We start from the raw sequence: 13,704 nt of genomic DNA, 5'->3' as shown, positions 1-13,704 counted from the left end.
AATTTTTTACAGTGTCTGGATTTGACGTCTAAGCCTCACATATACTAGGCAAAATGCTTTATCATTGAACTCTACCTCCAGCTTAACTAAACTTAAAATCTTTAAAAAAAATCTCCATTCAGCTATGTGTAAGCCTTCTCTTCGTGTTTTTAATAAGCATATTTGAAACTCAGCAATTACATACAAAAATCCCACAACAGAATAGTGAGCCTTATCATAAACATAGTCCCATTATTCTTTAGGCGCATACCAGATGACTACTTTAGGGTTGTCTGACTTCTTTTTGTTTTATGACACAGAATCAAAGAAATATCATGTCAGATGACTGGCAAAGCACGAGCCGCCATTCTTCTCATTGAGGCAGGATGTTGTTGAGGATTAAATGTGACCGAGTGGTCCCACTTCCTCATCAGTAGCAGAGTAAGGCAGAGTGCCAGAACAGTGAGAGAAATTCTGCTCAAACTGCAGTGAATAGCAGTTTTCTGGCTGTTGGCCCAAAACTGGGAGAGAAGGCCAGGGCAGAGTGGGTCCTGGTCTTGACTGGACCATCAGACAACCTTCTCACATGCTCTCTGAGCTATTTTCATTGCTCCTTTTTCTATACTGATTTTTACTCATCAAATCAGATATAGCCCCAGTATGATCCTTAGTTAAGCTGAGCAGTCTGAAAGGAAAGAGAAACAGTCCTCTGCTGGCCTCAGTAGGAAAAGTCTTAGGACTCTAGTCCTGCTCAGAGAAGCCTGGTACACTTTTGTATCTTTGAAATTAATCCCTGTCTTAGTCCATCCAGACTTCTACAACAGAAGATCTCAGGCTGAGCAACCTATAAACAGCATACATTGATTGACTACGGTTCTAGAGGCTGAAAAGTCCAAGCCGAAAGCACCAGAAAACTTGGTGTCTGGGAGGGCTGTGTCTCTGCTTCAGTTTCAGGTGGTGTCCTCACATGATAGAGAAAATGGAAGAACCGCCCCATACCTCTTTATGAAGATATTAATTCTGTTCTTCTGCCATGACCTGATAGCTTCCCAGAGATTCTACCTCAAGTACCATCACCTTGGGGGTTAGGCTTCAACCTAGGGATATGGAGGCACAAAGACTCAAGACTCTAACAATACCATCCCCCCCCACCCCTCCAAATAGGACAAAATTTTTCTTAGGTCTAAGTTGCAAAGGAAAATCACACATGACCCTATTTGTGAAAAAAAGTCAAATTTGTTCAATTATTTGGGTAGTGCCCTGTATGAAAAAAATGCTTTTTCTAGGCACAGTAGCAAATAAATATCATAAGATCAATGCAGACAAAGTAATTAATTTTGCTAATAAGACCCAACTGGATCCATGATTGTTAATCTGGCTATCTTCCTTCTACAAATATTAAGACATGATGAAGGCTTCAGCATTCAGGAGGTTGAGGCAGGAGAATCTCAAAATCAAGGACTGAACCACATAAAACAGCTCTGTCATAAAAAGAAAAAAGGAAAGAAAAACAAAAAAAATAAGTAAAACAGCTTGCTATGTTGTATTACAAGCACATAGGTATATAACCTATAAATTCTTCGCACAAAATTTCAAATAATTAAGTTACGGAGTCTTCCTTCTCTTATCAAAGGTTAATGAAATACTAAAAGTGGTGTTTGGAAGTATGGCTGTTATATAATTGGAAGCCTTCCACTTCTTTACCTTTTTTGTAAATTTTTTATTGAATTTTTTTACAGAACATCTTGCTTACTTTTAAAAACTTGACCACAACTGTTATTTCAGAGCTCAGCAGACTGTTTAATTTAATCGTGTTTAAATATGGCTAACAGCAGCTCATTAGGCCTCTTCTGTTTTCTTCAATGTCACTTATTCTTCATTGTCAATTATGTGCAATATAGTTTCCTTTCCACACCGGTGCTTGCTATTACTTTTTTTCCCTATTACCTATCACAATGCATTTATTTTTGTGACTGTAACTTGCTTCCCCTCCACTGGGTTGTAAGTTCCAGTGGAGGAGGAAGCATGTTTACTTTGTTAATAAATGTAGCCCTATTGCTCCAGCACACTATGCTATCTAGCTCATAAACAGTGCTCAGGAGATATGAATGAGTGAGAAAAAAAAAAGAGTGAATGGAAGGAGCCAGGTGCAGTCATTTAGTTCAGTTCTGTTCATTGCAAATCAAAAGCCAATCTATGTGCCCTTGTGTTGAAATGAATGGCCAGGGACAGGAATTGAGTTCTAGGGCACTGAAGACAGGGATTAATGTGATAATTATAGCATTGCTTTTGAGATTTTAATAAGAAGCATCATCAAATGAGCACTGAGATATCTCACTGAAAATATGATACAAATTTATTTCTTAGAAAATTTATGGCTATGAGGATTATTTTGTCATAACCTACTTTTTTATTTCAATATAGTCGGTCTATGGTTTACAAAATGACATCAGAAGTCACAGTCCTACCCACACACCCACACCAGAAACCAAACCTCCAACAGAAGATGAACTGCATCAACAGGTAAGTCCATCTGTGAGATGGCTGAGGGTTTCAGGGTAACAAGTGTGAAAAGCAGAGAGTGAACACTTATAGTGGATATTTTGGAAGGCAATTCATATGACCAACTGTTCCATAAGGATTTACAATTAAAAGGTAATTAAATCCAGGCATAGTAGCGCACACCTATAATCCCAGCCCTCAGAGGCTGAAGGTAGGAGAGTCACACATTCCTGAACACCTGGGCTGTATGTCAAGACCCCATCTCAAAACAAAAACAAAGCCAAACTTTTTAATAAAGGGCTGGAAGTGTAGCTGAGTTCCCAATGTATTTGCTTAGCATATGTAAGGTCTTGGAGCCAATCCCCAGCACCACCATATATATATAAAGTTGTTCAGTCTAAGACATGACACGTGAAAATGTACCAATATGTGGCATCATTTTTCAAAACCCTTCACTAATTATTCCCCTTTTTGCCTTCAAACAAATTTTGAAAATCATCCATGCTGATGTAGAGGTGTCTCGGTCATTAAGAGTTATTCTGTACTTCAGATCTATATCTTAAAGGAGAAGGCAGGAGGTTAGAGATACAAAGTCTTATTTCCCACATACAATGTGATATGATCATCATAGAAATGTGGGTGTTATGCTTCTATAGTAGTGTTTTTCCCTAGCCTTTCATAGTCCGTCATTATCAACACTGGTGGGTAGTCATAATCTGTATTGGTTCTTTTTGTAAAAGTCAATTTGTAGCCGGGCATGGTGGCGCACGCCTATAGTCTCAGCACTTGGGAGGCAGAGGCAGGAGGATCTCTGTGAGTTTAAGGCCAGCCTGGTCTACATAGTGAGTTCCAGGACAGCTGGGGCTACAGAGACACCCTGCTTCAAAAAGACAAAAAAAAAAAAAGAAGTCAATTTGTGTCCAAGAAACATTTTGATGCAAGCATTAATGTTTCACCTAAAGTCATAATATATCTCTCAGTTGGTTTAATTATAGGGCCATTTTCATTATTTTGACTCTTTTTTATCCTAACATTTCATTATACTGTGGCTTATCAATAATTTAATACTCAGTCTTCTACTATATTTATAATCACCTTGAGGGAAGGTAATTTAGAGACTTTCTGAATTAAAGTTTTCCATATGTATTTATATCTATATGAGCATTTGTCATGAGCTGATAAAATTACTCTTAAAACTCCTATCATTAATGTTTTCATGGGATGGTATGAGAAGAGAGAGTTTACAACAACATTATAGTAACAAAAATACATTTGTCTTATGAATTAAGTATTTTTGGAGTAGTGGGATTCTGGGTCTAATTATTCATCATGAACGAATGTTTAAAACCTCCATAATGTTTTTCAAATGAATGTACATTTTCTTAAAGCAAGCATTATATTCAAATTCATTGCTGTTCAAAAGTTATAATGGTTATGTTTACATTCAAATAGATTTAATAGATTGTTAACTCCTTCTGAGGACTCTGATTTTTTTTTTTATGTTTTTTAACTTTACATTTTCCTTACAATATACTCTTTAAGGATTAGAATTTAGAATTGAATGTGATGTAAGAGCTCACGTAACCACTACTTTAACCCTCTTTTACAGATAAAATATTGGCAAATACAGTTAGATAGACATCGGTTAAAAATGTCAAAAGTTGCTGATAGGTAAGTATTTCAAGATATCAACATACATTTTTAAATGTCATAAAAACAACTATGTTAAAGATGGGACCCAAGCTGTTGGGGTAGAGTTGAAATAAATAATTTGAACTCTGAAAAAATATTTTAATTTTCATATGAAAAATTTCTGGAGAATTCTTTTGTTGTAGTTTAAAGACAACAGGATCGTTATTGTCTTAAATTCTAGAGGTCCAGTCCTTGTGGAACTAAGAATCAGGTACATGGGATAGGTCCAAGGAGTGGCCACTTTTCAGTGCTCCTGGAAGGAGTGGATCTTTGCACTTACTGACTACTATTTTGAATTTATTTCAACATTCGTACCCTACTCTTATTGCATATATTAAGAATTTGAGTTAGACTCAAGTTTTAGATTCACCTTTTCTTAATTAAAAAAAATCTGTTTGTAAAAATAAAATGTTCAGTGAACTTTAAATCTTCCAGTGGCTTATACCTTTCCAATATGGATTCTGCTAATGAATAAAGTAAAATGTAGACTATTATGAACATTCTATAATTTTCTACAGTGCTATAGAGAAAATGATCTAGAACAGAAGATTAAAGATGTTCTTTTTTAATTATTTATTTAATAACCACATACTTAGAAGAAGCATTTCATTACAACAGCATTGACATATTCAATAACAATTCCTAGAGCTAAGATGCATCTCTTTCAAAATTGGCTGTAAATTTTTAAGTTTACAGTTGAATTATTACAGTTATACAATATTGTACTCAGTATAAACCCTATAAGACATAAAATTAAATGAGGTTTTAACCTTTAAAAAAGATCTCCATTTAATTATTAAAATACACAGTTTCATACAGAAAAATTCATTTTTAATGCAATTGACATTAAGATGTTTGCACATGCATTTCTAATCTCTATATATCTGATTATTACTAGTCACAGTCAGTTACTTTCTGAGATTCTTGACATCTCATTTACAAGATGGAGTTTTACTCAGCAGTAAAGAAAGATGAAATCATGAAATTTAAAGATGTTCTTTTTGAGTGTTTCCTTTTTTTTTTTTGAAAGAAGTCTTTCTGTAGCCTTGGCGGGCCTGGAATTGGCTACGTAGACTAGCTTAATAGGATTCTTATGCTTTCATATGTAACACTGTCAGGTTCTACCTCCCCAACTTCTTTTATGTCCCCTCTCATTTCCTTTTGTTTTTAAATATTTTTTAAAAAATAATTTTAACCAGCGATTCTTCTTTCGCTTAATACTTTTTAATATTTTAGGCAAAAATTTGTATTTCAATCTCTTTTCCAAATTGCCTTAAATTGGTTCTGCTCTGAATGGACTGGCTAGCCAAGGATTGTAATGGCCCTCAGCACTGCCCTGCACTGGCAGAGACCTCTGTGCCATCTTGATGGGCTCGTTCACATCAGTGTTCAGGTGGGGTGTGGGGTGGAATCCTCAGCCACATTTGCTGCAAGGAGCACAGTGAATTGTCACATGTAGGTTATCAAAACATGAAAAATTGCCTTTGGATTTCTCTCTGTGAGTGGTTGTAGATTTCCTGGTCAGACATTTCCATTTTGTTTCACTTACTTTGAACCAGGTAGAAAACTAAAGAAATGTTTTGTTCTGTTTTCTCTCTAGTCTACTAAGTTATACGGAGCAGTATGTAGAATACGACCCGTTTCTTGTGCCACCTGACCCTTCCAACCCCTGGCTGTCTGATGATACTACTTTCTGGGAACTTGAAGCAAGGTAAAGACATGATGTCTTCTCTCCAAATATGTCAGTTATTTCAGAGTCTGGGTGAAGTAGAATTCTGTACTGAATGTTTTTAAAAGGGATTTTACATTGTCCACAACTTACCATTCTTGCTCAAAAAAATTATTTTAGGGGCTGGAGAGATAGTTCAGCAGTTAAGAGCACTGACTGCCCTTGAGGATGTTCCCAGTACCCACATGGCAGCTAACAACCATCCATAACTCCAGATGCAAGGGATCTGACACCTTCTTCTGACCTCCGAGGGCACTGTATGACATGGGTGCACTTTACACACATGTAGGCAATACACTCATACACATCAAAATTAAATATTTTAAAAATAAATTATTTTAGGTGTTTGCTTCTGCAAAAAGATTTGCCTTGCTTGTAGAATGCTATCTGGCCATCAAAAGGATGGAGTCCTGCATTCACGACAATGTTGGTGGCCCTGGAGAGCATTGTGTTAAGCGAAATAAGTGGAACCCAGAAACAAGAGTGTCACATGATCTTGCAAAATATAAAAATGTTCTCATAGACGTTGAGAGTAAGAATGGTGGTTACCAGAGGCTGGGGAAGGCCTAGAGAGAGGGAGACCTAGAGAGATGGAGGCCTAGGGAGAGGGAGGTCTAGAGAGAAGGAGGCCTAGGGAGAGGGAGGCCTAGGGAGAGGGAGGCCTAGGGAGAGGGAGGCCTAGGGAGAGGGAGGCCTAGGGAGAGGCTCATCAATGGAAACTAAATAATAGTTATATAGGAGCAAAGAGTACTGGTGTCTGCTGCACAGTAGGATAAGTGCAGATATCTATGCAGTTTGAAAATGCTAGAGGGCAGATTCTGAATGCTTTTCCCTTAAAGACATGATACTTGAGCTATATTTACCTTGGTTTAAACATTACACAATATACACAGGTATCAAAATTGTACATGGTATATCTATCTATCTATGTACAATTTTGTATTTTCATATATGTTTAAAATAGACATTTAATTTAAAACAGTCTTCAGTTGTTGCAAGAACTGACCCAAAATTAGAGATGACATTTTAAAGATAGGTTAGTTAGAACTCAGATCTTCCCTTTTAAATTTAGCTCTTTGCTGCTAATTCCTTTGGATATCCATATAGCCACCCAGGCCTGTGTATTCAAGTAAAATGGATGCCAAATCCACATTTAATTAACTTCAATAAAACCATACCTATATAATTCCATTTTAAAGCAAAATTCACTCACCATAAACACTGAAAGTAACTTTAAAAACACAACCATAAGCCAGGTTAGTGGCACATGCCTTTAGTACCAGTACTTGGGATTCAAAGACAGGTGGATCTCTGTGAGATCAATGCCAGCCTAGTCGGCATTGGGAGTTTTAGCCAGTTCAGCTACAGGGAGACCCTATTTCAAAAAAATGAAAACAACAACAACAACAAAACAAAATCAAAACAAAACCCAAGCATAAGCCAGATGTGGTGGCACATGCCTTTCTTCCCAGCATTCTGGAGGCAAAGGCAGAAAGATCTCTGTGCAACTGAGGCCAGTCTGGTTTGCACAGTAAGTTTCAGACCAGATGGGGTACACGGAGACCCTGTCTCAAAAATACCAAAAAATTAAAAACAAGAAGCATAAAGTCCAAGCACACTTTCTAACCCCTGGTTTCTTTGATGAGCTGTGGTAAAAGTCTTGAGACTCATTCAAGGGTCACTGCATGTCCTTTTACAAAGAGATGATTAGTGTACATTAACACTTCTGTTTTGCTGTTTGTTAGGGTCTCATGTTGCCTATGTTGGCCTTGAACTCATTATCTAGCCAGACATGACCTTGAATCTCCAATCCTGATACCTCCACCTCCTAGGCACTGCAGTTATAGGCCTGTGCTTCCACACCTGGATTCGGGTTGTATTTATGAGCCATCCCTTTCACATCCAGCTATTGATCTTAAGTATCTAACAATTCAGAAGTCTTCAGCCACAAGTTACATGTTTATACATGAGGAAGCTGGAACCCCCACATTTATGACTCAGCCTGGATTAGATTTAAGGGCAGCAGAGTCATGTGTAGTATTGAGGACTTCCATTTACCAATGCATCTTTCTAAGTGCAATCTAACACCACAGACTGTGCTATATAGTGGTTAAAATGGGGCTCTGTGTCACAGTGGCTGGAATTTTGCCCTCTATTCCTTATCTGAGAGGAACAAGTTGTAACTCCTTTTATGTGTCATCTTTCTCATTTACATAATAATATAATAATACCTAATTCATAAAGTTGCTAAGAACTCATCTAGACCACTTAAGCATCTAATGCTTAGTCAATGTTAGACTTTGTTTTTAATCTACCTTATACCTACCTCATCGTGATTTCATGAAGAACAGTCCATCAGAGATATATTACTATTCTAGATAATAAGTTAAAGATAGACTTTGACTTTGAAGGTAAATGTGGCAATGAAAATAGAAATTGTAATGGAAGGAATATATTTAGTATATTTTCTCTCATACAGCAAAGAACCAGGTCAACAGAGGGTAAAGCGATGGGGTTTTGGCATGGATGAGGCATTGAAAGACCCAGTGGGAAGAGAACAATTTCTTAAATTTCTGGAATCAGAATTCAGCTCAGAAAACTTAAGGTAAGACACATTCTGTTATTATGAGCCGGGGAGACACTGTCATATCTAGCTATTTCAGATCCAGTAGACCTAATCCTCTCACAGTATCACATTGATATTGTAAACACGTTACATCTCTATTACCTAAAAATGGAAGAAAAATAGGCAAAAGTCTATCCAGTATCAACAATCAGTTCTTTATCATTTATTTTTACCCTGTCTCTGTTTTTGACTATATAAATTCAATACCTTTGAAATTGACTCCATAAAGAAGTGTCATTCCTGGACCAATGTTTTGACAAAGTGGAAAATGCCTTTATTAATTATCTTACATCCTACAATCCATGACAGAAACAGCACATGGAAGGAAAAGTTTGCTCTGGCTCATGGTTTCGGGCAATTTCGGTCCTTCATGGTGGGGAAGGTGTAACAGAGCAGTCAAGATCACCACAGTGGAAGTGTGTGGCTGAAATGCTCACATTGTGGTGGACTTGGAAGCAGGGAACAAGGCCAGAAGCAGATTCAGACCTTTAAAAGCTCCCTCCTGGGGTTGGAGAGATGGCTCAGCAGTTAAGAGCACTGACTGCTCTTGCAGAGGACCCAGATTCAATTCCCAGCACCCATATAGCAGCCAACAGCCATCCCTAACTTCCAGTTCCAGGGGATCAAATGTAAGTGCACTGTATAGTGCAATGTCATGGAAACCAGAGGACATCAGATCCCCTGGAACTGGAGTTATATAAAGAGAACAATATATATATACTCCCTCTGAATAGCTCATGTCCTCCAGTGAGGGTCTACCTCCTAAAGACTCCAGAACTTTCCAAAATAGTACCACCAGCTTTCAGGACACAAGCCCTCATGAGGTGCTTCAGATCTGTGTTAGTCACTTTTCTGTTGCTGTGATAGGAACACCATGACCGAGGGAACATAAAAGGAAGTGTTTATTTGAGCTTACTGCTCCAGGGGAATTACCATCTGTCATGGCTAGAAGGCATGGGGGCAGGAGGTGGCTGGAACAGGAGCAGAAAGCAGAGAGCTCACATCTTTAAGTGGGCACAGGAAGCAAGAGACCACTGGGGATCCCGCAAGGCTTAAGAATTCTGTAAGCCCCTCCCCAGTGATGTGCTTTCTGGAGCGTGGCCACACCTTCTAAGATCTCCCAAAACAGTGCCACCAACTGAGGACAAAATGTCAAAGTACTTGGACCCTATGGGGGACATTCTCATTCAGACCAGCACAGAATTCAGGCTGTAACAATGAACAATAGCTTTTGTACAGTTAAATTAAAATATCACCACCTGTTTGTCAATATTAGCCTTCTTATTTTATACATTTAAATATACTAGAATCATTGCTAACAGTGCTGCATGGAGCTGAGAGAGAGGCCGGGGAACTCCTTTTGCCCCTCTGTCCTGAGCATCACCCTGATCTGTTTTTAAGTTTTCCTAACTCAAGGGGCACCTGGAAATAGCCTTTTTACATACCAGACATTGGAGTGGATTTTGTAGCTCTGTTTAAGATCATTGGAGTGATACGTTTTCACTGCATATGTTTTTTTTTCTTTTCCTTATGAGGCTGTGCTGGATAGCTTTAGTGTCAACTTGACACACCTGGGTTGAGGGAGCCTCAATCGGGGAATTTCCTCTATTGGACTGGCCTGTGGCCATGTCTGAGGGGCATCTTCTTGATGAGTGATGTGGGAGGGCCCAGCCCACTGTGGGTGGTGCCACCCTTGGGCAGGTGGGCCTGTGTTGCATAAGAAAGCAGGCTGAGCGGGGGCCAGGGGAGCAAGCCAGTAAGCAGCGTTCCTCCATGGTCTGTGCTCCAACTCCTGCCTCCAGGTTCCTGCCCTGAGTTCCTACCTTGGGCCCCCTGATGAACTGCATGCGACCTGGGAGATGTAAGACAAATAAACCCTTTCCTCCCCAAGTTGGTATTGGTCAGAGTGTTTCATTCATTATGATTTTGAGACCTGCTACCCTATTTTTACAGTGTCACGGTTAACTGGGTCCTGTGAAGTTCACTTACAAGAAGATACTGGGATTGTTTATTTTTATGGGAATGAAGCCCCTCAAGGTGTTGTCTCATTCTTTTCAGGAGATTTAACCGATAGCAACACTAAAACATTCAGAACCATCCAGAAAGGTGACACATGTCTCAGGGCTGAGGCAGGATGACCCCAGTCAGAGCTGGGTGGCTTTCATTTCCGGTGTATGCCTGTCACGCATCATCAGTGGATGTGCATTGCAGTTGTCTTTCAGGTTTATGGGGCTCCTTCCTAAATGCAGCTTTTAGATGCTCCGCAGTTGCTAGGGATTTTCATTGACCTTCCTAATGAAATTATTCTAAACTGAAATCAAATAATCAATGATGAGGTACAAGAATGCGTTGAGAGTAATTCAAAGATAAGAGATATTTAGGACATTTTAGTATCGTCAGGGTGGATTTTCTACTTGTTATTAAAATTTTTTAAAGATAAACAAGTAATTAGTCTTCGTCGTACCATCTACCCACAAATAAGATGTTCCTGCTGTCATATAATAAAATCTCGTGATGGGTGCAGACAACAAAATAAGTTGCCGATGCACAGGATACTGATGTTGTCATCAGATAGGTGAATAGAGATGGATACCTAACTTAGAGCCACCACAGGCATCTTAACAGAAATGGCTTGCAGACTGAGAGCTGGTGATGAGAAGGAGATGACCAGAAAAAAAGGGAGAAGGAAAGAAACTATAGACCAAAAAGAATGCCATGTGCACAGCAGGTTTCAGACAAGAACTGAGTCGTTGCCGAGTGTTTTTATTCTGTCGTGATTGTACTATTCCCGGTGTTTAATCCTATGCCTTACTAGTTTCCCTGAAAATAAACTATGCATAAGAAATATTAGGAGCTGGAGAGATGGCCCACTGGTTAAAGCACCTGGTGTTCCTGCAGAGGATCTGGGTTCTGTTTCTAGCACCCACATGGTGGCTCACAACTGTCTATAACTCCAGTTTCAGGGGATCAGATGCCCTTTTCTGGCCTCTGTGGGCACATGCATGCTTATGGTATTGATACAGACAAGCAAGCATACACATGAAATAAAAGTAAATAATTTTTAAAATAGTATGATTGGAGAAATATTTCAGTTGGTAAAGTGCTTACTTTACAAGCATGAAGATCTGAGATTGAGCCTCTGAAATGACCTCCCCCCTCGACCCAACACACACATAAATCCACATGCTTGCCATCTCAGCACTACACAGATGGAGACAGCTAGATGCCTGGGCTCACTAACCAGTCAGGCTCACCAATGAGTGAGCCTCAGGCCAATGAAGGACACTGTTTCAAAAAGAAAGGTAGGGCTGTGTCTATTGCCAGTGGTAAAGCACCTTGCCTGGCATCTGCCTGGCATGTATGAGACCCTAGTTTCAAATCCTGTTACTGCCAAAAACCAAAGAAAAGAAAGATCTTTGGGCCAGTGAGATGGATTAACAGGCAAAACGCTTTCCTTGCAAACCTGATGACCTGAATTAGAACCCTGGAACACACATTCGGAAAGAGAAATGAATCCTGCATGCACACCCACACCTGAATCTCTCTCTGTATATCTCTCTCTCTCTCTCTCTCTCTCTCTCTCTCTCTCTCTCTCTCTCTCATAATAATAATGAAAAGTAAGAGAAGAAAAAAATAAAGTGGATGGCTCTTAAAGTGATGCCTGAGGTTATCTTCTGGCTGCTACATGTGCACATGCGCACATATGCACATACATAAACATGAACATGCAAAGATATATTTCTTACATGTGTATATAGATGCATATGTATTTTTGAGTTGTCTACTTTGTGTCTTTCATGTTTCTTTATTATGTATATACAAATGATAAAAAGATATAACTGCAGAAAGAATTTTAAACACATTATTCACTAGAATATGTTTTATACACACCACTTCTATAAGCATGCTATACAGTATTTTGTGTCTGATAGTCTGACCATTTCAAGTCTAATGATTCAAAGCTATGCATTGTATATATTCTTGCCTTACTTTATAGGTAATCAAAACATATCTGAGTCAAGCAAGCACCTTGTGCAAGGTCAGGGTACATGAGATGACATGCTTGTTTTTTATGCATTGGTCCCAACCCGTTGCCCACTGTTCCTCAAGTCTGAACCTTGTCCCTGCTTCCTACTGAGTTATCTATTTCCTACGGTAAAGACTCAAAATGGTTCGGGTAGCAAGCAGGGCTGTGGATTGCACTTAAGTAGCTCTCTGTGCATCTTATCTAAGCAGCAGCAACCTTCAAAGGATCTGGTATTAGTGGGAATGTGTCAATCATATGAACACACTCTTCAGTATGAGGATGGGAAGAGTCGGGAGACACTGCTTGCCCACCACTTAGATCCTCTGCTTTCTACTGTGTTTTTATCCATTTCCTTTTTCAGGTAGAGTACCCAACATACAGCAAGTATAAAATCAATGTGGTAACTGCATGAATTTTATCACTGAGTACCTAAACTTGTGCCAGGCACTGTGGTCATGCCCTTTGCTTAATTTACATCATTTAATCTCATGGAACCCCAGGGAGATAGGCTTTTTCCTCCCATGTTATTGATGAGGAAATTAAGGATGTCCAAAGCTTCCTTAGAATCCAGTTGCTAATGGGTTAAAAGTGGGATTTGAACTGGCACCTCTCCATTCTACTAAGCTATGCCAACTATGCCGGTATGAATGAGGATACAGAAGGTGATGCTTTTGTTAGGGAGACAGTGTCTTGAGTGGTTGCAAGAATGTCATCTGCTGCAGATCTCCAGTGATGATGCTAACAGCCCTTCACTAAATTGTGTAATCTTCACATCCTTACTTCCCTGCTCTCTAAAGTGGGGAGGGTCATAGCACCCAGCCCATGGATATGTGGAGATTCCATGTATCTGTACCTACATATCAGTGAAAGTCTTCAGATTAATATTTCAGCCCTTGGCTCATTTGCTCTCATTTCAAATCCATATAATTTCTGATGTCAGTGAGGTGGAACAGCTTCTCTGACCCCCCATTTTCTAGCCCCTTGCTTGCTCTAGCATTAAAGCACTTCCTAGTCCAGCATTCCCCAGCTGTCTGGTGTATGATACCTAGAGAAACTCATGTATTTCCTAACATTGTGGGCATTTGAATGTGGCTATTGTTCTCTGTTTATTCTCTGTCTGAAAATGAGGACAGACCCTCCCTCCCTCCC

At 39.2% G+C, this 13,704-nt stretch overlaps 1 protein-coding gene across 2 annotated transcripts in view; it reads left to right on the top strand.

The window, feature by feature from the left end:
* Rgs7 (regulator of G protein signaling 7) overlaps window positions 1-13,704 on the top strand; it is a 228,618-nt gene that overhangs the window by 189,099 nt on the left and 25,815 nt on the right. For both annotated transcript variants that reach the window (XM_008847790.1, XM_008847789.3), the window contains exons 9-12: window positions 2,404-2,502; window positions 4,091-4,152; window positions 5,774-5,884; window positions 8,382-8,507. In XM_008847790.1, coding sequence (XP_008846012.1) covers window positions 2,404-2,502; window positions 4,091-4,152; window positions 5,774-5,884; window positions 8,382-8,507 — 398 coding nt within the window. The remainder of the gene's footprint in view (window positions 1-2,403; window positions 2,503-4,090; window positions 4,153-5,773; window positions 5,885-8,381; window positions 8,508-13,704) is intronic.

The sequence above is a fragment of the Nannospalax galili genome, unplaced genomic scaffold (genome assembly GCF_000622305.1).
Source record: "Nannospalax galili isolate Female #2095 unplaced genomic scaffold, S.galili_v1.0 scaffold604, whole genome shotgun sequence".
NCBI lineage: Eukaryota > Metazoa > Chordata > Mammalia > Rodentia > Spalacidae > Nannospalax > Nannospalax galili.
The sequence above is the reverse complement of the archived record's forward strand: the minus strand, read 5'-3'. Positions and strand labels throughout refer to the sequence as shown.